Source organism: Lolium rigidum, chromosome 4 (genome assembly GCF_022539505.1).
Source record: "Lolium rigidum isolate FL_2022 chromosome 4, APGP_CSIRO_Lrig_0.1, whole genome shotgun sequence".
In the NCBI taxonomy this organism is placed as follows: Eukaryota; Viridiplantae; Streptophyta; class Magnoliopsida; order Poales; family Poaceae; genus Lolium; species Lolium rigidum.
In genome coordinates, this window is record NC_061511.1 from 209345671 (window position 1) to 209370223 (window position 24553).

At 44.4% G+C, this 24553-nt stretch overlaps 4 protein-coding genes and 1 non-coding gene across 5 annotated transcripts; 1 reads left to right on the forward strand and 4 right to left on the reverse strand.

Moving 5' to 3' along the window:
- Positions 1–943: 943 nt before the first annotated feature.
- On the reverse strand, positions 944–5288 carry LOC124648141 (probable E3 ubiquitin ligase SUD1). The gene is made up of 7 exons (XM_047187952.1): positions 5073–5288; positions 4324–4740; positions 3328–3843; positions 2718–2863; positions 2498–2555; positions 1937–2083; positions 944–1339 (listed from the first exon to the last, which is right to left on the reverse strand). The coding sequence occupies exons 1-7, from the start codon at positions 5286–5288 to the stop codon at positions 944–946; spliced, it is 1896 nt and encodes a 631-aa protein (XP_047043908.1).
- Positions 5289–10467: 5179 nt separating this feature from the next.
- Positions 10468–13422, reverse strand: LOC124648142 (receptor-like protein EIX2; the record flags this gene model as incomplete). The annotated part of the gene is made up of 2 exons (XM_047187953.1): positions 10468–12301; positions 12419–13422. Coding segments are annotated over 2 exons (2838 nt in total), but the record flags the coding sequence as incomplete, so codon positions are not given.
- A 1518-nt stretch (positions 13423–14940) lies between these two features.
- Positions 14941–15013, reverse strand: TRNAV-UAC. The gene has a single exon. It is a non-coding gene; the product is annotated as a tRNA-Val (tRNA).
- A 1560-nt stretch (positions 15014–16573) lies between these two features.
- On the reverse strand, positions 16574–18385 carry LOC124649260 (AAA-ATPase At3g50940-like). Its single transcript, XM_047188913.1, has 2 exons — positions 17402–18385; positions 16574–17296 (listed from the first exon to the last, which is right to left on the reverse strand). The coding sequence occupies exons 1-2, from the start codon at positions 18383–18385 to the stop codon at positions 16748–16750; spliced, it is 1533 nt and encodes a 510-aa protein (XP_047044869.1). The 3' UTR covers positions 16574–16747.
- A 605-nt stretch (positions 18386–18990) lies between these two features.
- Positions 18991–24045, forward strand: LOC124706945. Its single transcript, XM_047238608.1, has 5 exons — positions 18991–19204; positions 22619–22745; positions 22851–22968; positions 23618–23657; positions 23886–24045. The coding sequence occupies exons 1-5, from the start codon at positions 19058–19060 to the stop codon at positions 23946–23948; spliced, it is 495 nt and encodes a 164-aa protein (XP_047094564.1). The 5' UTR covers positions 18991–19057; the 3' UTR covers positions 23949–24045.
- The last annotated feature ends 508 nt before the right edge of the window (positions 24046–24553 follow it).

A 24553-nucleotide genomic window follows, 5' to 3' on the forward strand; every position in this document is an offset into this window, starting at 1 on the left:
TCACAGTACATGTTCTGTGCTAATTTTGTAATTGGGCAACATTGTATTTAGATTGCCAAATCGGTTAACAGTTACGAAGATAAAGCATGTTGAATTTTTACAGTTAGCAATCGAGATGTCACCACAAGGTTGCAATTTCCTGCTGCAAAGGGGAAAAGAGCATACAAAACATGAACCAAAACGAGAAGACTAATTTGCTTACATGTGCTACTCCCTCGATTCATATTAGTTGCCACTAATATAGAGATATATCTTTCAAGGTACATTTATACTAGTGGCAAGTAATATGAATTGAGGGAGTAATAAAATCCTTTAGTATAAGAAATGATTTTACATATGGCACAGAAAAAAAATCATGTGTTACAATCATTTTACTTAATATTGATGAGTAAATCTCAAACTACACAAATAAATTGTAAAAATGGAGGAACAACTTTTTATATAGGAAATATATTTGATATATTTAACTTTCAGTAAAAAAGACTTGGGCCCGACTAGGAGTCTAGGAGGAAAAGTCCCTGTGCGCGGCATTACTGTTTTCGAACTAGAAAAATTTTCAGCACTACAAAAAACGAAGTGAACTACGTTCAAGGCAACAAAGAACATCTCGTTCTCCTCAGCCTATGCTATCATTGGGTGACCGCACAACAATCCTGAGAACACCGCACAAAAAATGGCAGAAATTTGTGAATGTCAATTCAAGTATTCAACGGTGGCTTACAGCGAGCAAAATTGTCGGAACTGACCGAGACTACTCTCCAAAACTTCCACATGGAAAACTGCATCAACATTTACAAGTTTCGCCAAAATCTCATCTTTCTGCCATTATCTCATTTGAACTGAATCCTTCCTGCACTCAGTAAAATGTGACCTATCACCTATTATGTATCCCCTCATGTTGCGCGGTTTCCTGATAGTTGGCATCACATGATCTTTGCTTGAACTACTCGAAATAGAGCCCTAGGAGTTGAGTCTTCCAGCAAGTGTCATCCACGTCTTCCAACCTCCGCCCGATGGCGTAGCGGTCATTCCTTATCGAAGCATGGAGTTTGATGCAGAGCACGCAGAAGGTGAGGCTGCCCAACCACGCGAAACGGTAGACCACTAAGTTCACGGCGACCGGGTAGCCCAATATTGGGAATATGCACTTCGCAAGCACATAGGGAACACCCAGAGCAGCGACTAGCTTCGAGGCAATAGGCAACAATTCATCTTGTAGCAACCGCGTGAGCTTGACACTTGTAAGCACCTCCCTTGACAAACAAACATTCCCGTAGTGGCCTTCATCAATGAAATATGCCACGAAAGGGAGGTAAGGCGAGAACCTTGTCCGAGGAGCCTTCATCAACAATAAAAACGTAATCAGTTAAATACTTCGTAAGCTTATCCAAGTATAAACCTAATTTCGAAAATTTTGAGTAGCTGCATTCTGCCCTAAAATGTGCCTGATGCAAGATAGTGAGATTTGTGTGAGTGCTTCAGGTGGCGCAGGAGACAAGAGGAAAAACGATATGCGTTCAACAATGGGGAAGGAGTAGGTAGCAGGTACAAAGGGTCCCATAGCTACAAGCAGAACTTTTTGGCCGTATGCATTGATTGATGCAGAGGCTGGGGCTCCCCCCTTATTGAGAAAAAAAAGCTACAAATAAAAACTTTAGAAATGAAATAGGCTTAAATGAAAATATGCATAGCCATAATGGCCTTCCCCATAAAAAGAAAAATCTGGAAGTTATTTCAGATAAAATCGTGCCATGTTTGGTACAATCTAAGTGTATTTTGGTAATTCACTTCAGCAGTAGTTTCCCTTTTTTGCAACCAGTACAATCTAAGTGCCATGTAGAAAGTTATTTCAGATAAAATCGTGCCATGTTTGGTACATATAGGATAATTACATAAGTTCTGAGGTCAGAAATCAACAACAGAAGTTGCAACTCACCAAGTAGTTTCCGATATTCTGCAATTGCCGCCCCAGAAACCAAGTGCAGAAAAAGCCAACAACTGGAACATCATCATCAGGCCCGATGAAGGGTGACAGCAATGATAAATCAACCAGCATGCCAATCAATAGAGGAACTATGAAAATCTGGAAAAAAAAAAAAGCTTTAAGTTACTGAGCAATAGCATAAAATAAACAAATATAAATGAAAGCACCTCAAATAAATTCCTCACCCATATGAAGAAAAGAAGATGCATCTCCAAAGCTAGAAGGCGTGTCCCCCCGGAAGTCATGCAGGCAAATGAATCTCTAGCGGTGGCAATAATAGTTGATATGATGCACAATCCAACAGCAATAGCAAACAGATCTATGAGAAACGATTTCATTCGTAAGCCCAAAGGAGATAAATATTTACTTCCATTGCGAAGCAAGTTCATTGATCATCTGTGAACAATCATTACCATTAGACTCCAATCGACCAGCCAGTGGCAACTGAGGGATGGAAAACAAAAATGTACGTCCAACTGAGATTGAGAAGAAAAGCGTAGCAGAACTGAATACCACAACAGCCAACCATGCTAGCAGCACCCGTGACATTGTTCCAACAACAAAAAATCGTCTGGTACAATGTGCAAGCAGTGTAAGCATTTACAAAAAAAAAGTGTAGCAAACAACTATGGCATTGCAAAAAGCTTTAGTATTACAAAATGGACAAAGATGAGTCAGGCTAAGATGTACAGATTGTTCAGTTCCATGAACGAATGGAACTATGGGTCCTTACCTTTTATCATTGACTTCATCACTGCTACCGTACTGGACTTTTGGTGCCGCATTGTTCCCCAGATCCTCCCCAGCAGTGAAAAAAGAATACATTGTTACCCTCCCCACTACCCACTCAAGGTATAAAACCATATTGCCAATGAGAAACTTCAGGTGATGAATGACAGAGAGTGACTCTGCACAGTATCGCAGCCCTTGCCAAAATGGTGTGCCTTTAGCAGGACGGCTGAAGTAGCTACGATTCAAAATTTTAAGTTGGATGAGTTAAGTCACCAAAGGATGGCAGATACATCGGATGAATAGCAAAAACATAATGCTTACGTGATATCTAGTGGGAACATCTCAGGTGCCAATTGGGTAACAATTTCAATAGGAACAAGAATGACCAGAACAATAAAGATAATTCTGACACAAACACGAGGAAGTCTCTTGAAATAAAATTTGTAGAATGGTTCGCGACAACTATGGTAACTCAGCCTATGGTGGACAGAGGGAATGGGAACTCCTGGCCTCAATATCTACTCACAAAAGAAAGTACAAAACTTGTTATACCTCTGAACTATGTAGTGCATACATTATTGACATGATGACATATATAATACAATAAATACCTGATGAACAATTTTCGACAATTTGTGGCGTAGAGTAGGAATGGTGAGTCCAATTAGCCAATGAAGAGCATTAGAAGCAAAAGATGGTGCAATCAGAAGTTTGAACCTCTCTGATATTGTTGCACCAAACATTTTCGAAGTGCAGATATCAAGCAACCAACCCAAGAGCAATGGTTGTAGTATAAGTGGGTTCAGAAGATTAAGACAAATATTGGCAAGAGTGATCAAATATACGATCCCTCTAAGGACTGTATCACACGGACTTGTAAAGAAACTAGCAATCATGAGGCGCTTGCCCGTCAAGTATCGACGAAAAGTATTAAGCCCAGCAAAAGTTGCGCCCGCAGAAAAGATAAATCCATATCCAATTAGAAGGACAGAAGCTGTTGATGTATACGAATCGAGTTCATCCACAATGCCAAAATTGAAACATGACATACACCATAAGGTTATCCTTCCGAGTGAAAATGGGAGAAAACCGAAAACGCAAGCAAGTGCCATGTCACCTATTAATACCTGATCCGAGAAGCACATTGTCAGACTTTTCCGGAAATAAGTACAAAAAATAAGCAAAACAAATGTGAGGTACACCCTGCCCAAAAGGATGCAACTAAGCCACAACCATATAGAGAAGCCCAGGGTTGAACTAGCCTAAAAGGGTAATTAAGGATGAAAATATGATAAGGGAAGAAGTAAAGAACTGAACATCGCCTTATTTTTACAGAACAACGCATACTAGTTTCTCCCATGTGACCAATCATTTTAGTTTTGCTGCTATTTCTGGCAATAACCTGGACATATCGAGGATGGTACACTTTGAAGTGGATCCATACTGAGCTATGACTAACTACAAGACAGTCAAGACAACCATGACAAGATGTGCTAAATTCTCTAACTGCAGAACACAGCTGCATTAATTGATACTTTACTACTATGAAAAAATAGGAGGATATTATCATTCACCGTAGGACATGGGTTGAGAAAAAACAAGTATACCCACAATAAACCTTCAACAGCGAATAGCGCAACGACTTGCAAGCCATCAAATCCCCGAAGCCCGTGAAGACGAGCTTCCATACGTTGAACCCAGCGCGTGAATGGAGCTACAGCAGATGGCCTGAGCTTTTGGGCAAACAAAACCCAGAGAGGTATCAAAGTGATTATGGACGTGGTAGAGAGGCCGAGGGAGAGCAGACGGTGCACTTGAGCAAAGGTCCTGGCAACCGCGACGCGCCATGACCAGAGAGTGGTGAGGCGAACGACTGACTCGCGGAGGACACATGCGGCGAAGAAGAGGGAGAGCAGCAGACCCATGATCCTGTTGGGCGCGCCTAACATGAACTCCCACAGGGGCAGCCTTGCGGGGGCGTCTGCGGCGTAGACAGGGCGGGTCAAGATGAGGCGTTTGCACACCTGCAATTACGCGAAACAAAAGAACACGAGTAAACACGGGCATCACATGAACTGGAAAAGGGAATAATTACATTGCAGCAATTACAGCAAGACTATGACAGGAAACGAGTGGGGAGTGAGGAATATGTAAACAGGCAACATCACACGGGTTCTAAATCGGGCTGAAAATTGACATGAATCTAAACGAGCAAACACGTGCAGGCACAGCAGCGTCATGAATGGGGTCACCCATGGCGGACTTGATGACCTGACTTGCTGGAAAATGGGGGGAGAATTCGCCGCTCGCACCTGGAAACCATAGGCGGCGGCGGAGTAGGGATAAGAGACGATACCTCGCATTCGTGTTGGTGGCGGATGGCCATCCACTGGAGCTGGCACTCGTCGTGGACGAACTGGATGCTGCCGCGGCAGGCGCAGGGGCGGCGAAGGGGGCGGTCCGCCTCGGCGGGGAAGCGGCAGATGCGACACTGCTCCTCTTCCTCCGCGTACGCGGGATCGTCCGCCGATGGAAGCGGCGTTTCCGGCGGAGCGGCGGCGGCGGCGGCCATTCTCGAAGCTTCTCCCTCTCCTGTCTCTAACTGCAACTGAAATACGTTCCGTGCATTTCTCTGTTGCCGTTGGGTTTTGTGGGATGTTGGCCGGAGCCCGGAGGGTTTACATCAACCGTTGGATGGAGACCCAATGGGACTTTTCTATGTGACGATGTGCCTTTGGTTTGATGAATAAGCGTGAAATCGTTTTGATTTGCACAATATTCTAACTTATTATTCTCTCACCCATTCAAGTTTTTTGGGATGATTTAGACTAGCTAATTTAGCTTTGTAAAAAAGGCTTATATTTAAAACAGAGGTATTACAACTAGTATTTCCTATATTGGTTAGGTGAGGACAAATGGAGGCCGAGCTCTGGGAAGCCATTTATTTTGAAAAAGATAATACTGTAATAATATTTTGAAGTTTCGAGAATTTCTGAAAAATGCCTGGATATAGTAGTGATGAATCTTACACACGTGTAAAAAACCTGTATTTTTTTTCTACATTAGGATATAGAAAATGACAATATTTGATAAATTTTAGTGTTTTGAAATCTGACAAATTTCAATATGGACTGGTACGTGACGTGGCAGCTCAGAGAGATATAGCTAACATGCCATCATAGACTACAGGTCAAACAAGATGAAAACCAGAACACTTGGGATTTTTTGTGAATACAAGGGGAAATTTTGAACCAAATGAAAGATTAAGGTTGTATATTATGAGCTCTAGGACAAGCTTATGGGGATAAAGTCGGAAAGTGTCTTCGGGAGCACATGCAAAACCTCAATGCAAAATTCTTTATATTGTAAGCTACACCAATGTCGCAAAAAAAACTAAGCTACACCAAATGAGAAAATCTGATAAAATTTGGAGATTTTTAAATATGTACAGTCAGATCGACACTTTTATCATCTTTTTGTAGCTCAAAATACAAAGTATTTTAAATTCATTTTACACGTGCCCGCACACCTGCACACCTGCAATTATATGTGAAACAAACGAGCCAGAGTTATTACATAGAAGGAGCCATTTTTGCACACCCCATGAACTAGAAGCGCAATCACACCAAGAGTGCAAGACTATGACATGAAATTATTACTCCATCTATCCCAAAATGTAAGGCGTCTAAAGGTTAGTTAAAAGTTAAATCTTAAGAATTTTGATTGAATACTTATAAAAATATCTACATATACAATATTAAATGAAAATATTAAGAAAATATAGTTTATGGTAATTTCTCATAGTTTAGTGAATCTGTTGATATTGATTCAATATTGTAATTTCTCATATTTTGTGTGTAAACTTTGTCAAATTTAGAAAATGTTGACTTTTATTTAATCTTTAGATACCTTACATTTTTAGACGAAGAATGTACATAGAAGAGGACATTTCGTAGTGAGGATTCATGGCAACGCTCAGCAGGCAACATCACACGGCATCTAAATCAGAATGAAGTTATTCGTAATTAAGATGAATCTAAACGGACCCGCAAAAAAAGATGAATCTAAACGGAAGGATCATCACGTATGTTGCTCTGGCTGCGCGTTCTGCCCAGCAACGGGCCTGCAGCCTCTCCTCTGCTCGACATCCTCTTCCACCTCGCCAGGAGCGCCGAACCCGGCCTCCACCTCGACGGCCCCCGCCAAGCGTCGGCTACATCTGCTTCCACCTTGCCGGGAGCCTCACCTCTTGCTCGTTAGTCATGCGAGACACCTCCTACCTCCACCTCGCTGGCCGCCTCCTGACCTCCACCATGCTTCACACCCCTAATGTTGTGCGCCCCATGTCGGTGCCCTCTCCTCGCCGAACATGCACCAACCACCGTCGTGGTTGCTTGTCTGTGACCTCAAACGTGTCCAAGGTCGTCACCATGGCTGGGCTCCCCGACCTCGAGTTTCTCATTTTTGCTTCTATGAAGTCAGTGCAATGGTGCTACGAATCCAGACGGGAGGTGCTGCAAATGGTCAGCGATGATGTTGTAAATTGTGAGCAGCAATGTTGCAAACTCTCACCGAGGTGCTAGAAACAGTCATCAGCGATGCTACAAACAGTCAGCAGCCGTGCTTCAAATGGTTACCGGCGGTGCTGCTAACATTCGGTGGCGGTGCTGCAAGAAGCAAGTGACGATGCTGCTAGCCGGAGTTGGGATGCCACTGGCGGTGCGTCGACGAGTAGTTGAAGATGATATGATAGTACAAAGTTTTTGCTGCAAATGTTCCGCTATTTTGTTACTTTAGTACAAAATGGTTGCTATAAGGTCTCCGGCGAGGTCGGTTTAGCTTCAATAGCACAAAGGTTTTGCTACGAGGTCTCCGACGAGAGGTCTCTGTCAAAGGATGGTGCTCCGGCAAGTCTCTTTTTATTTGTAGTCTAACCATTTTTTTGCTTCAATAAAGCAAAAGCGGATTTTTTTTTTGGCAAAGTATGAATTTGAGGTCAAATGGACACGTGTCACACATGCAAGGAGGCTGGGAGGTTGTGAGCCTCCAGGGGATCTCTAGCATTGTCCTTACATGAACCGTTGGATGGAGATGCAATGGTAGGTAAAATTGCACTTCAAGAACAAATATTATAAAAGTATGCTTAGTATAATTAGGAAAGGAAATACCAAATTGTGACTTGCATTGAGACATATGGTTCGACAAAAGAGATGTCCCTTTTATTGAAGTTCATTTTGATCGTGTCTAGAACCAATGAACACAGTTAGGTCTTGTTTTCTAATGACAGGTTTGAAGTGGATTGAAGTTAATTAAGGGGTATTAAATCCCTTATAAGTTAAATTTAAAAGCTGGCAAAGTTTTGGAAAAGACTTATAACACAAACTCCTACATGTACCTTGCGTCAAGAAAATTAAAATACATTCAAGATCAATATAACAAAATTGACAAATTTAGTGATAATCATGCATGTTTTTGAGCCAATTTCACATGGTCCAACTTTAGACAAGTACGTCTCTTAACTTTTAAGCTAGTTGTGCTTCAGTTTAATATTTTCAGTTTTGTTAACTGTTGGTAGTTCTGGTTTTAAAAAAAATAGCAACAGATAAGAGCGCAGTGTTTTTATATAGAAGAGGGAAAATCGCACATTGTATAAGGGGCATGTTTTTGTTAAGGTGGAACATGCTGAAACCACCGCTAAGCTAAGTTATGAATGCACTGGTCTGAATCAGCTGGGATAGCCGACACATGGACTGCGACATAATGTCTTCTTTGGCAATCGTTGCCACCTCGATGAACGTGAGCTCTACGATCCTTGAAGATTCGATGATTCCTTTCTTTCCAACCATTCCAAAGAACGTAGAGGAGGCGGCCATTGGTTGCACGTGGCTCCTTCTTCGGCTTCTCTCAATGAGCTTATCCCACCACCCCGAGATGTTTGGGAAGCTTTGGCCGTGCACAGTGGTGTTGAAGTCGTCCTAAGACTAGATAAGGTTCCAGACAGCCGTGGTGAAGGGGTGGTCTTTGCATAAGTGGATCGTCGTTTCCCGGGCGCTTAGGCACATCTCGCAGTTAGGGTCATGGGCCCATCCTGATATCCAACATATCAGCTGTCAACAGATTTCCAAAGAGGGTCAACCAAGCGAACAACTTGCACTAGGATCGGTGCATGCGTTCCAGATCATCTTAGCGGGGAAACAAGGGTGGCAGGCTAGGAATTGCGCATGGTATGCCGAACATGCGCTGTAGATTTCATCGATGGTCAAAGACCATCAGATGGAGTCGAGGTGCTCAGGCACAAGGTGTGTGTGCCTCAATGGTGTCCCATACTACGAATGTTGGACCAACGTGTTTAGGAGTGCAATCGGGCAGATATAGTTATGGTCCTTGAATTGCTTAGCAACGCAACGGTTCTTTCTAGCTGCGATGTTGAAAAGATAAGGCACCTAAAGCCGGAGGGGGCCGCGGTCACACCAGCTATCATGCCAGAAAGAAGCGGTTTCACAATTGTTGAGGTTTACCTTGGTGGAAGCCCTGAAGAGGACCGTGTCCGAGTCATCGCAAGGGAGCTTTGGAGCCTCGGGTGGCTATCTGAGAGGGAGAGCACGCCTGAAACGTTCGAGGTTGGGCATCCCGAGCCCTGGCGGCTCAAAAAATTAGGCGTTTCAGGTGGTTGATTTAAAAAATATGCAAATTTAGTTTTGGTGAAAAAGTGCAACCATATGAACCAAATTCGGGATGGATTGGTGTGGTTCCTCTACGCCTAGGACACCAGAATATCGAACCATGAACGAGGAAAGGCATGAGATAAATATTGGCTAGTAATTGTGAAGCCCCAATTCTTGACTGAACGGGACACCAAAGGCCTCTGCCCTCCCTCTCTATCTATCCAAGAGATGGAAGGGCAGAGCTTTTTTTTGGTTTTTTCATCTTTTCATCAAAGAGTTGAACAATGAAGATAGATGGCAAGTGCCTGATCGATTTGATCAGGCCGTGTAGGAACAAGGTTCAAATCGGCCTCAGCTGCATCAAAAAGTACAGGTTGCAATTGTTCACTAAACTATATTTACACTTTTCTAAATAAAACTGAATTAAAAAGTTCTCGGTGTCAACTGTAAAACAAAAATTCAGGTTCGATTTCAGTCTGCACCTCATGGCGTGGCAATGGCGTTCACACGGCTGTCGCCACAGAGACTCAGATATCGCCACTCGACGCCGCGGCCGACGCCAACGGCGCCGTGGTCCGCGGAGGACCAATGAGTTCGCACGCTGCGGGGAGCTCTGGAGGTCGTCCGCATGATGCGCGCGGGCGGGGCGCCACGGAGTGCGGCCGGCGATTCACCGGCTCCCCCAGGTCTGCCTCTCTCGTCGTGGCCGCCATTGGTCTCCGTCGAGCTAGGGTTCTTGAGCCAGCCGCCGCTCTGCTTCTGCTCGTGGTATTTAACAGGTCTTTTTTCTGCCACTCGCAAATCGCAGGCTACAAGATATTTATGCTCTTGTTTGCCACTGATACAATTATAGATGTGTAGAGAAATTACAAGTCGACATATTCCGTAAAAATCGTGGCATCACCAGGTTGAAATGCTAACATTTTATCGCTTATTGTGAATGTAAACAAGAGTCTGATGAACCAAATGATGCTACAGGTAATTCAGTACTCCCTGAAAAAAAAAGTAATCCAGTAGCAGCTTGTTGCATTCATTTCCAGAAACCACAACCTCAATACTAGCGTCATTGGTTGCGGCTGAACTTGCTTAATAGGTGGCGGTCGCTTTCCCCATCATCCTCACCCAATTTACAACCAAAAGCACATACATCTTATCGTACAGCTCGTCCAAGAGCCGGAAATAGATGTCCCTCCATGGTTTCTTGAACAGAAGGGAGCAGAACACCACCCAGAGGCCAACCACGAAACCCACGCTTAGTCCGAAACAGAAGGGCATCGTCTCGGACCCTTCTTTGCTTGTTGTGAAGTGCCTTTTTTCCGCTGTATGATTTCCTGGGCAGCTCTTGGGAAGAGGTGGCCCGCAGAGGCCAGTGTTGCCAATGTACATGGATGCTGGGTCGTCAGGGCTGAGCGTGCCGAGCTGGTGCCCAGACGGTATCCTTCCTGACAAGTTGTTGTACGACAAGTTCAGATAGCTTAGCGATGTCAGATCGGATAGGCCTTGAGGGATTTCACCAGAGAGCTGGTTGTTGGAGAGGTCAAGTGATTCCAGTGAGCGCATCAAACCAATGCTCTCGGGGATTTTTCCGGTCAACTGGTTTAAAGACAGATTCATGTTCACTAAACCCGAAGCAGGACCTATGCTCTTGGGGATGTCTCCAGTGAAATGGTTGCAGGACAAATCAAGACTCACCATGTATATGAAAAAACCAATATATTCACGCTCTTGCCCCTTTGTGACTGCAAATATGCTATTACTTATACGATACACAGTTCCATGCGGATTTTGGCCGTCATCTACTGCAGCCACGCCGCTTGAAGTGCTGGACGAGGTATCTTCAGTTGCTATTTCTGTGGTTTTGGTCACGCCATCCATGTTTAGCAGGGACGGAGGTATAGTGCCTGAGAAGTCGTTGTGTGCTAGATCCAAATATTGGAGATGAAGAAGTCCTCTAAGTTGGGTAGGTATATAGCCAGAGAACATGTTAGATCTGAGGCGCAGATATTTCAGCTGTGGTAATTTCTGTCCAATCCAAGCTGGTATGCTTCCAAACAACTTATTTTGCCCGAGATCAATAAAAGTTAGTTCTGGGCAATTCTGTAGTAATAAAGGGAATTCGTCCGCGAGGCTGTTGTTGTCGAGCCTCAGAGTTTCAATTGACATAGACTGCGGCATGCCAGAGCCTGAATCACTATCCGGTGAGGGTATGTTAGATGGGTCCATTCCTGAACTTGCTGCCACATTTTCTGAACATCGAGGGAACTGACCTGTTATCATATTGTTTCCAATGTCAAGCACTGTCAGGGACTTCATTTGGCATAGCGATGTCGGGATAGTGCCTGTGAACTGGTTGTCAAAAAGAATCAAGGTTTCTATACTTATTGGCGATCTGACATTGAATGGCAGAGGCCCTGAAAGGGAGTTTCTTGAGAGATCCAAAGTCCCTATGTTCTGAGGTAGCTGCGGTACCAGACCATTGAATTGATTTGAGCTTAGATCTAACCAAAATGTGTCCATCTGTCCAAGTGTAGCTGGTAATGTGCCACTGATGTTATTGCTGGAGAGGTCCAAAACTTCAGCCTTTGCAAATACAGTCCAAAACCAATCAGGTACAGTATCTGCTATGCCAGCATCGAACAAATAAAGAGAGTATATATTCTTCTGTGATTTGAGCCACCGAGGAAATCCTGGCCCACAACGGCATGATCCCAATCCTAGTGACTGCAATCTGAAAGGAGGGGTCCAGTCAGAGTTGATGGTAAAGGAATTTGCAGATAAGTGCAGCTCCTGCAACCCTGTAAGCTTGGAAAAGTGATCTTTAGTGATGACCCCATCCATCTGGTTATAGCCTAGGTTCAGGTAAACGAGGTCCGTAAGGGTGCTTATGCTAGTGGTCAGAGATCCCATAAGCCTGTTGAAACTAAGATCAAGAGTTATCAAGCTAGTCATGTCGCTGATCCAATCCGATAAGGCGCCAGTTATGTTATTGTGGCCCAGACGCAGCACCTTCAACTGACTCCGTGAACATTTTGGTAACCTCTCGATGAACTCCGTTATGTCCCCTTCAAGATCATTGCGTGTCAGCTCAAATACTCTCAGGCTGCAAAGGCTGGTCAGTGTATCAGGTATCATTCCCTTTAGATGGTTGCCACTCAGCTGAATGACTTGAAGTGAGCTCAAGTTCGCCAACCGAGTTGGAAGCACACCATGTATACCAGTGTCCTCCAGGTTGAGATATTCGAGCCTGGTTGCGTCCCATACCCAGCTAATAGCGTCGAACGATGTTTCAATGGTGTTGAAAGAGATGTCGAGGATCTTGAGGTGGGAGAGGTTCGAGCGCGATACAAAGTGGCCTGTGTTGTTAAGCGAACACCAAGATAGCCTGAGCACCTCAAGAGAGGCCAGCATGTTCACCGTCTCAACCCAATCTATGGTCGCACTGAGGTCCACATAACTCATGTCAAGATACTTGAGCAAAGAGAGCCGTGGCAGCCATGAGAGGTCATCTGAGTGCAAATCATCAGAACTCAGATCGAGATCGAGATATCGCAGCCTGGAGAGGTTGCCAAACTGATGGGGCACTGTGCCGGAAAAATTCAGGCGAGAGAGGTTCAGGTACCGTAGGTCATGAAGAGACCCTATGAAGCTGGGGAGGCTGCCTCCAGGCCCGGTGAGAGCGTAGTTCCCGCTAAGGTCCAGGTGCTGCAGATGCTCTAGGGCTTCTAGAGACGAGCTTATCTCGCCTTCCAGGGAAGATCGGATGTACCGTGCGTGGAGGTCGAGCTTGACGACATGGCTGGTCGTCATGTTGGTGCACCTGACTCCCTCCCACCGGCAGCAGTCCTGCCCCCGCCACGTCGAGAGGAGGCGCTCTGGGTCGGCCGTGATGCAGGCTTTGATGGACAGAAGGGCTTCCCTCTCCTTGGTGATGCATCCTCCTCCTCCTCCATCGCGCGTGCTCTGTGTGTCAGGCTCGGTCCTCCCTGATGTGGTTTCTGTGAGCAGGAGCAGGAGGACTACAAGTGGAAGCATGGTGGATTGGGATCACAGAACCAGCTCCTAGTTTCTGTGGCTAGTCCAAATACAGATATCTAGGGGTGCTCATATATACTTCATATTGAAATTTTATCGTTATTGACTTCACAGGAGCAAATTGCATGTCCAGTCTACATCCTAGACGGCGACAAGTATTATTGCGGTCAACATGCAGTGGTCTGATTAGTTGCAATTTTTTCAGCATCATATTTAATTGCGGTCAAATTGATTTTTCAGAATGTACTTGTCAGGATTGACCACATGGAGAGAGAAAAAAAATCTTAAGAGACAGAGTTCTCTTAGTGCTTCGTCGTCCCTCTGTCATTCTAGAGTTGGTGAAGTGGATGCCTAGCTGTAAATTAGGCAGCACAGTTTAGCCATGTACGTGCAGTTTGCTTCTGTTGGTGCAGCACCTCTGCTGCACCTTCCTCTTCCTCGCTCGCACTAACGAACGGAGGGAGACGATGGAGTGGAGACAACAGAGCTGCAGCTTACGTAGTCCTAAAGAACTGGTCATGACCATGTAAGCTTATCCTATTTTCCTGCTGCCGCCTCCAACCACGCGCGCACGCACGCGGCAAGCACATAGTCGTCACGGTTTATTGGCTAGCACCTTCCACCAGTTGTGTAACAACAGTTAACTGTAAACCTAGCTTGTTAATGTGCACGGGACTTGATGCTATGTACTGGATGATTTTGATTTCAGGCAACTGCAAGGTGGTTGATGATGTTTACCATCCTCGTGGCTGCGGCGAGGCGATGTGTTGAACTGTGGAGATTTGAGATCATAGGGGCAGTGAAAAAGACGAAGTGACAAGCTGGGTCGAAAAGCACTTCTTCAGTTAATCAGTCGAAAAGTAAAGGTAGGGGCAGCCATGGAAGACTGCAAGTGCAACCATCATTGGCTAGAGGGTTTATTCCACTGCCAAGATGCAGCAGTGGACCGAATAATAGCAAATTTTTCAGCATGACGCGGTGAAATCGATGTTGGAAAAAGGACGGAAAAAGGAAGCGTTCAGACTTGCTAGGATTTTGACCACATCCACCTGGAGAAATGAGGATCTACCAGGTCAAAAAAAGAAAAGTAAAGAGATCCGAAGAGACATCGTTGTGAAGACTAGCTATCTCTCGGTGATGCTATAGCAGGTGAAGTGAAAGACTAGGCGTCCACTAAGTACAGTTTGAGTTATACTGGATGTTGGATGTTAACATTTTATATTATCAGACAGATGGAGTAGGTATGTGCAGTTTTTTCTTCTCCACAAAATGTGTAGCATTGATTTACTGTGAAGTTAGTTAGCTGATAAAGAGAGCGAGAAAATAACCGAGAGAAAATTTGCGAGCTGACGACAGGCGAAATAGAAAAAAAAATATTATCAGACAGATGGAGTATGTATGTGCAGTTTTTTCTTCTCCACTATCTGTGTAGCATGGATTTACTGTAAAGTTAGTTAGCTGATAAAGAGAGAAAAAAACCATGCAGAATAATTGCCAGCAGACGGTAGGACAAATAGAAAAAAAATGTGCTGCTGCCCAGGATCGAACTGGAGACCTTCAGTGTGTAAGACTGACGTGATAACCACTACACCACAGCAACTTGTTGATTAATTAGTAAACTAGTTAATATTTATCCCCGTACAAGTCGCCATGTTTTAGTCCACGCGGTGTCTCTCCGGTTTCAGTCACATTTACTTCTCGGTCATAGCGTGCTTCACGTGTTTGCGTTAATTCCTCACTGAAGAAATCTCCCCTCATGCAATGTAAGTTCATGTCATATTGTTGCAATGTGAAAGTTCTTAGCATTGTATCCGCCATGAATAGTCTAGAGATATTTTTTCTCTTAGATCTGCTTGCTTTTGTTGTTGGATTTAGCATCATATCAACTGTTATTGCTGCGTCTAGAGATTCATTTGCCGATATGAGTTGTGAGAGAACTCACCTTCTAGCTTTGAATTGCAATCTGGCAAAGCTCTTATTGCTTCCGTTTTCTCTTAAATGTATGTTTGCTACATGGCACCCAAATTTGGCTATACGATGTTTCAGTTTTCTACATTTGGTGCATGGGGTATATACTTCTGACAGTCTGGCTGAAGCTGGTGAGTTGCAACTTTTCTTGTTGCTTTCTTTTCTCTTAAATGTATGTACCAAACTAAACATAATTAGACCAGGTATAGTTTGCTACATGGCACCCAAATTGTACTGGTTGTGAAAATCCCACTGCTAGAGTGGATACCAGCAAGAGCACTTCCATATTTTTATGTTTGTCAGATCTCATTCCAAAGTTCGGTTAGTCTCTGTTATGTCCATTAAAAATAAAGTCCCCCCACCCCTGCCCCACCCCCTCTTTCTTAATTCGCTAAACTGGCATCCTAGTTTGATCAGGAGTTGTACCACTTTTTCTCCCAGGCATGGGAAGAGTAGTGCGCGGCAAGTTTCCTGGAAGCTAATTAGTTTTCTCGAAAAGTGGAGAAGGTTTCCTTCCTGGTGGCCTACTGGTTTGTCTTCTGCTTCCACTTGTGCTCAGGTCGGTGTGTTCTGTTCCGCATTGTCTAACGCTGAAATTCCATGCCCACGTACGTGGACGAAATGAGGAAGACCGGTCGACGTCGTCAGTTCAAGTATGTCACAGCTATTATTTATTGGGTGTAGCTGAAAAAATATAATCCATATATAAAGTTGCCATGATTTACTCCAGTGGCTGGTATCTGGTTGGGGAAAGTGATCAGCTTACTTTATCTGGTCTGGGTCACCTTTTTTGGAGGGGTGAGGATGTACCCTTTTGTTAAACAAAACAGGGGATTAGTTCCTCTAATCACATCCATTAGTATGCTTTGATTTTCATGCAAAGTAAGCCGGAAAGCATGCAAGCACTCCTCAGTTAGATTTCAGCTTATTTTTGTTTCAAATCCAGTCATCCGATGCTGCTGAGCTGTGCGAGGATTTGGAAATGATATTTTTCCCGTGGACTTCAATTCCAAATCTAGGGTGAATATAAATGAATGGTACAGAATTTGAGATCACATAATGGATAAACTACGCAAAAATTTGCTGAAGTTGGTTCTTTTGTAGTTGGCTCTACTGGCCAATGTCTTATACAGGATATTCACATATATAACTTCTTGTTGAAACAGTACTTACAAAATTATTTAGAAGCACACTCTGGTTAGTAATGGTGCGCCTGACTGTTCCAAAAAACCGAATGTTATTAGTAGTCAAAATGATCACAACTCTGCAATGGATCTCCCAAAATGATCACATATTTTGCAATGGATCCCCTGTAGGACCTATCTATATAGTACACACACTCTGGTCACTGTTAGCTTCTGCACTCCTAATTGCTTCTGTCTTTTGTGAAGGAATCATTCTTCAACACAACCTCTTTGTCATCTTTTTTCTCCTCTACCTGCAAACTTACAGTCTTGATCTTATCACCATCTTTCGTTTCGTCCACCTGCATACTTTCAGTCTTGATTGCATTGGCATCTTTCTTCTCATCAGCCTGTTTGTTTTCAGTCTTGATCTCAGTGGCATCTTTCTTTTTAGTGTTTAGGAGCTCAACTAGACCATGGAGCGCAACATCAGTGTCGTCATTCCTCATTAGAACCTCGGCGACCTCTGCAGGCGTCACATTCACCTCCTTGATCAGCTCCTCGATCTCTGGATATGTGACATGGGAGTTGATGGCATGGTAGTTGTTGGCAAGGATCCGGAAAGCCTCCAGGGTGCAGTACCCCATGTGGATGTGCATGTCCATCCTGCCGGGCCGCAAGAGTGCTGGGTCAAGACGCTCCTTGTAATTGGTCGTAAAGATGATGATCTTTTCCTCCCCACTTGTTGACCACAAGCCATCAACAAAATTTAGCAGCCCGGATAATGTCACCTGTGCAGACAGCAAACAAATTGTCATCAATATAGATAAGGATATCTGAGAAATTGAGTAGAGAGGTTTTTATATGTGTGGAAGGTATTCTGACTTCAAAGGTACCTTTTCTTCTGACTTCTTTCCTGTCGAATTGGACTTGGCATGTTCCTCGTCTTCATCATGTTCCTCCCGCTGCTTCAGCTCGATGGTACAGTCGACATCTTCGACCACGAGAATGGATCGGTTGTTCATGCCGATAAGAAGCTTCCGGAGGTCCGAGTTGGATTCGACCCCAGTCAACTCAAGGTCATATATGTCAAACCTTAGGTGGTTGGCTATTGCTGCGATGAGGCTGGACTTGCCAGTACCCGGCGGACCGTACAGCAGGTACCCTCGCTTCCACGCCTTCCCGATCCTCCTGTAGTAGTCTTTCCTCTTTGTGAACCTGTCAAGGTCATCGATGATGGACTGCTTCTGCTTCTGGTCCATGGCAAGCGTCTCGAATGTGGACGGGTGCTGGAGCTCCATGGGGCTCCACTCATCCGAGTACTGGTTCATGTAAATACTCAAGCTCCTCTCCCCGTCCCATATGGCCTTGGCCGTGGCGACGATGAACGGGAGGTACTCCTTGAGCGCCTTTTCCTTGTGCCTCTTGTGGAAACTCACCTCATATGACCTGACCTCACGCGCTCCGGTGCCACTGTCCGGGTCTCCCTTCACCTCGCGAGTCACGAGATACCACCTAAACTCTGCCCCTTCGTACACGTCGGGCATCTCCTCTCCTGCCTCCATGCTGACGACCATCTTCTCGGCCTCGCTCTCGGTGCTGCTGACCCGCAGGCGCTGCATGCCGATGTTGGCGCCGGCTCCGACGCGTGTGGCAAGGTAGGCCTCGACAGCGCTGTAGACGTGGTTGTAGGACCACCCCTCTTTCTCCTCGACAACGATGGTGTGCTGCCACGTCAGGCGCGACCGCAGGCTGTTGAGGGCCCCGGAGAGCGCCTCCCGCACCTCGGACGGCAGCAGCTCGTTCGCGAGGCCCCGCACCAGCATCAGAGATGCAGCGAGGGAGGCCGCTGTCGCCATGGTCTTGTCGTACGACGCCATGGCTCTTGTGAATTTGTTTTTGTGTGTATATGTGTGAGGGAGGGTGGGTACTGGGTTGGGGCCTCTGTTCCGCTGCTCTTATTCCTGATACTGAGCAGTGGCCTGAGGGAATGAGGGTGTGTGTGGTGGGATTTTATAGGCGCTGGAGTGTGGGGTGGGTGGTTGACTGAGTTGTGTCTTCCTCTGAAAGGAACGGGTCTGAATATGTTCTTCCAAACCCCACTAGCAAGGCCTTACTTAGCAAAAAACCTACTAGCATCATGTTACAACACAACTTCCATCGGTTAAATTGATCAGTATAATGTTTTCGGAACATGTTTCTTTGCTACTCCCTCTGATCCAAATTAAGTGACTCCATTTTATCTAGATACGGATGTAACTAGATGTGTTTATTGACTAGATACCTCCGTATCTAGACAAAGTGGAATCAGCTAATTTGGATCGGAGGGAGTAATTAATTACTGAGCAAAAGGCACGTATTGTAATAATCCTCAGGAATATCCGTATGGTACAGTCTGTAATTGTCACTTGGTAACATGCGATTTTTTGATGGGCGATGCTACCATGTCTTCGCCGTCACTGAACTACTATCAATTAAGTTCTGTCTTTTGATTTACTCGTTTCGTCGTTCCGGGCTGTAGTTTATTGGTTCTTTGGCTCTGTGCTAATTACATGTATACGTTTCTTTTCAGGTATTGCTCCAGATTCGTAAAGCGGTCTTGGGGGGAAAGCGGTGCAGACCCTGCTTCCTTGGCATCCAAGTTTGCCTGGAATCGTTCCACACTTTTCCTGCGACTTCCACATAAACTAATTCAGCAGGTACCCTCGCTTCCATTCCCCAGCGATGATATTATTCATTCACTAAATGAATTGCACGCTTTTATCCTCGGAATCACACGTTTTGGAGCCAAGTTATTTTCGTTGCCAACTTTAGGACTCAGTTTCTGATGGAGCTCCAGAATCGTAAAGCGTTCTTCTGGGGGGAAAGTGGTGCGCACTTTGCTTGTGTTGTGCCGCCAGGTTGGATCAGGAACTGAACCGCCTTTTCTCCGCAAGACCGAGTAGAGAGTTGTGCGCGGCAATTTTCCTGGAAGCTTACTAGTTTTCTTGAAAGATGCACGAATAAGAATGTTCTTTTTTTTGTTAAAAAAAAGAATGTTCTTTTTTTTTCCTTGGAACAGAGGTAAAATAGAAAGGAAGGGAAAAAACAAATAGATGCAGGCGCATGTGCTGTGTTCACCATATTTTTCTTCGACTTGTGTGCTCGGGTCGGTATGTGTGACCGTGTGCATGTCTATGCCTTTAATATTGAATAGATATATTGAGAAAATATACTGTATGGTGATTCTATTAATATTCATATATTATTCTAAATATTCATATTTTTTTACAAAAGAGCACCAGACACAATCACACACACACACTTGTCAATTGCCAATACACACCACGGGCCTTTGGGGCTTCATATATTGAGAAAAAGTTTTGGTGATTTGATGTCAGGGGACTAATTCCGTTGTATTTTGCCTTTACTTTCATGCAAAAGAACTCTTCTCAATTAATCAAATGGGCTAAAGCTTTTTTTATTTTTGACCCTGTGGCTAAAGCTTTTGGCCCCTTTCAAAAGAAAAAACTAAGATGTAACTAAAATTATGTGCTTTATATTTTAGGATAGAGGGAGTACTTCTATGTGCAAAAGCCAATGCGTTCATAGTTTCTTCACTCCCTGGTGCTGTCTATACTTAGCCTCCATTTTCTTATTTCGCAGTAATGAAAAAAAAAAGCACCAGCAGCTTGCGTTGGCCCAGTGGCATTCCAGGCTCACCAAAGTGAAGAGTGGACCAAATGGATAATCCATCACGTATTCACGTCGCAGGAATAAAATTTGCTTGGCCAGCCAGCGGCCCGAATGACGCAGGGTAGCCTGGCCCATCAAGCTCGATTCTGCGGGCCCACCGGTCCGCCACAGCGGGACGGGACCGGACGGCAGCGGCGGCGGCAGCGGCCAGCGAGTCTTCCGGCGCGGCGGTCGCACCAAATCGCCGCCTCCTAAAACTCCCCCTCAGTCACTGTCTCCGCCGTCGCCGTCGCCGTCGTCTCAAACCCACAACCGCTCCAAAGACCACCGGCGCAAGCAAGGAAGCGCGATGGCAGCGGAAGCGGGCGGCGGCGACCTACTGTGGTCCGACTCTGTCGTGCCGCCAAGCCCGAGGTCCTCGCCCACTTCAGGCGCAAACTCTACCAGCACCACGTCGTGAGTAGTACATCCTGATTTATTCTCCTTCATCAGTCCTTGATAAACGAAGCAATGCGTCAAGGCCATCTCACTACTAGACCACTGCTGACTTCCCGGTTGCCCAATATGCGGATGACACGCTCATAATTATGAAAGCAGATGTGCAGCTGATTCATTTCCTCAAATCCCTGCTCCACCGTTTTGGGCAAGCTACTGGTCTCAAGGTCAACTATGCAGAGTCAAACCTAATATCCCCATTGATATTTCTGAAGAAAGGGTGGCTTTGTTCACCGCTGCTCTTCAGTGTCAGCTCGGCACCCTGCGTTCCACCTATCCCACAACAGGCTAAACACAAGAGAAGTACTTCAGAGAAAATCTTTTTTATGCCTTCTTACTCAGGTGTCATGTGTGGTGATGATGTATCTCTTCTTCACATGTCCTTTTGCAAGGATGTGTTGGCAATATCTCTGTCCAGATTGGACTGTTCCAACCTCTGCTTCTTTTGTGGTACAAGATGTCCTTGTTAGCCTGAAAGAGAAGACTGCCCAATCTTTCTCCATGGACATTATTATGCTGATTACCTGGTCAATTCGGATAACCCAAAATGATTACATTTAAAAAAATATCCCTCCTAATATCTTCAGATGTAGAAGAAAGTTCAAAGATGAAATGGCTTTGTTACTTCACATAGCTAAAAGGAAAAGTTATGCAGGTCTAGCATCTTCTTGGGTTCAGAATTTTTTCTAGCTTTCTCCAGTTTCCCTAGTGGCCTTGAGGGCTTGTATGGCTAGTTTTCATTTTTAGCCTTTTGTACTATAACCCTGTATTTTTATCACAGCAGAGTCCTGCTGCTTCCTAAAAAAAAAAAGTAGTACATCCTGAATTCCTGATCCCACTCCCTCCTTCGTGCTTGCTTAACTGCTCCCCAGATAGATTCCTGGTACCTAGGACCTGACGTGCTTACTGTATGGACTGAGGCTGGGTTCGACCGATTGCAGTCCCAGGGTTCGGGTGTGCTAGCTCTGTAGGCTGCAGCTGCAGTTTGACCACGGTCTGTTCTTGATGCCTGTTTTCTGTTCTGAGACAGGCTAGTGTTTTCTGCTGAATTAGCTAGAGGGAGGTCTGTAACTCATTGCTACTACCATCTGCTGCTCTCCCTATTGCTGCATCTTGAGCTCCAGCTCCTTTGAACTTGCATTATTTCGTCAGCGTGAAAGCCGTCAGGCTCACTCTTAGTTGCTTTGTCCAAATGAACCATTTATAAATGATAGAGCCATTCTTAGCAGGGTTGGGGTGCACTAACTCGTTGATACAACCGTCTAGTGCTCTCCGTGTTACTGTATCTTGAGCTCCAGCTCCTTTGAACTTGCAACAATCTAAACTAGTGAGAGTGTTAGGGCTCGCAAATTAGGTAAAACATGCTACATTTTTACTAGCTATTACCAATTTCCTAGACTGTGTCTTACTGATGAGTTCATATCATGTCTACGTTCTAGTTCGAGATCAGCTGCCCCGACACCATCACCACCAGACAGACAAGGCTGCAAACCCTTTACACATTGATGCACGAACTATACATTTCTCCATAAATGCATAAATGTCTGGGTAAGGAACAAGCCACCCTTTTATGCCGTGTATCCATGTGTAATTATGTAATACTCACTGAAAGGAGTAAGTTTATTTGGTTCCGTTTCCTCCTATAATCACAACAAATCCATAGTCTTATCCTTAACAACAACTTCATTCTGCATTGGAAAGTCATTTCTTAAAAAGGCCATAACAATGGTTTCTGTTACTTCCTCCAATCCATATTACTTGCCACTTAAATAGATGTATCTACAGTTAAAATGTGTCTAGATACATCTATATTAGTGTGAAGTAATATGAATTGGAGAGAGTAGATAACTTGGTCATGCTACCCTTGTTCTGTCAGTCATCTCTTGCTTGTTGGTACTGTAGTGTATACTTGAACATGACATGCTTGAACTTCTATATGTTAGGTACAGGTTGTTGCTGGTCTGGGAATGGTTCCTGTTTTGCCAAAGCATCTTGCAGACAGAGCATGCAAGCTCTCGTTGCTGGGAACAGTCTTCTCCTTGGGATTTTCTTTGTATAGAGTCCTATGGGGTAAATACCTGCCAACCTTAACCTTGAGTGGTTCTTCTTTGTTTGGCTATGTTTCTTGCCCTGATGAACATGTTGATCTAATTCTCCGTTTTTTCCTGCATGAAGAAACCAAATGCGTTGAACATGCCTGCAATCTGTTTGTTGCAGTCTATACTTGGAGCCAAGGACTTTTTCCATTTGATGTTCTCTGTGTTGCTTCTCACATCTCAGATGCATTTAAAGAGTAAGATACAATGTTTCTCTGGCATTTTCATGATTCTGATATCTTTTTACTGCTTTTTTACATAGAGATGCAGATTTCAGACCCTTAGAGTACCCTCCTAGTAAATTCAAATGAACTAACTTTTCAAAGGAGATGTGTTTTTTGAAATTTTAGTTCATTTGATTGAACTAAAGAGGGCCATAGGGTACCCTAAGGGTCACCAACTTTCATCCTTACTTTTACATATGTTTACAAGTTCCAATCTTTTCTTTTCACAGTTGCCGCGCTACCTGTGTTCTGTTGGGCAGTTGATCATGTTGCCAGATTACCAAGGCATAATTTTGCCCACTCATCTTTCTATAGGTAATTATCTGTAGAATTATCTCTGGATTTCATTTGTGTAGTTTGTTGAGTCTCCACTGCCCTGCGGTTAATATTGGCTCTCTATTCTCTCTTTAAGGGAATATACTTGGAAGAACCCTGTTTTTTAGTGGATGCAAATAACACCACACTCAGCCTCCTTAGTTCAAATGTCGAACTTGCCTTGGGGTTTCTTCTGATCATATATTTTCTCTCGTATGTTTCTCGTATTCCCCTCAGAATTATGAAGACTTAATTTCGTCTGAGTAGTTACATCTTATGAGTTACTTACACCTTGTTTATCTTGCAGGTGGCAACACAACATAGTTCAGACATTGATCTACTGGAATGTGAGTTATCTTCTGCACGTCTGGTCTTACTTATTTTTTCTCGTTGCTTTTGTGCTTTCACTCCGTAGCTAGAGGATGACTTGAGTCACAGTTCGATCTTCTACTGCACGTTAACAAGACCACAATTGACTGTACCCTAACAACTGTCAATCTCTGGCTAGCAATCCTTTCAACATTGCAACTTTCGGTCTTATTGGTCGTTTCTTGCTTTGCTTGTCTGCTATTCAGTTGAAGATGATACTGTGCTCCTGTAACATCAAGCTATCACCAGAGCAGATCGTCAACCCTTAAATCCACATCTACACTCCATTCCTCGAAACGCCCATCTCCGTGGTCCCACAGTAGTGGCTCAGGCAGCTAGACATGAGGACCAAATCAGGATCTTGCAGGCGACGTCCCTAAGAGTTGTGCGTGGCAAGTTTCCTGAAAGCTAATTCGTTTTTTTTTGAGAAGTTGAGAAGAAGGTTTTCCTTCGTGGTGGTCTACTGATTCTTCTTCGTCCACTTGTGCTCAGGTCGATGTGTTCCGTTCCGTTCCAGTCGATGCGGACGGAAGGAGGAAGACCTGTCTATGTCGTCAGGTGAGGTATCACATCTGTTATTTATATAGGGCATAGCTAGAAAAATAAATGAAGTTGCCATATATATATATGCGGGACTCGCTTCAGTGGCTGTGGCTACTGGTATCTGTTTGGGGAAAGTGATCAGATTATTTTATCTGGTCTGGGTCATGTTTTTTCTTGGTAGGGGGAGAACTCAAAACACTACAACAAACAAACTAGCCTTTTATAAAGCAAAAAAAAAACAGGGGATTAGTTCCTCTAATCACAACCCTTAGGCTTAGTTTGGCAACGAAGTTTTTCCAAAACTGAAGTATTGCAAAACTGAAGTATTTCA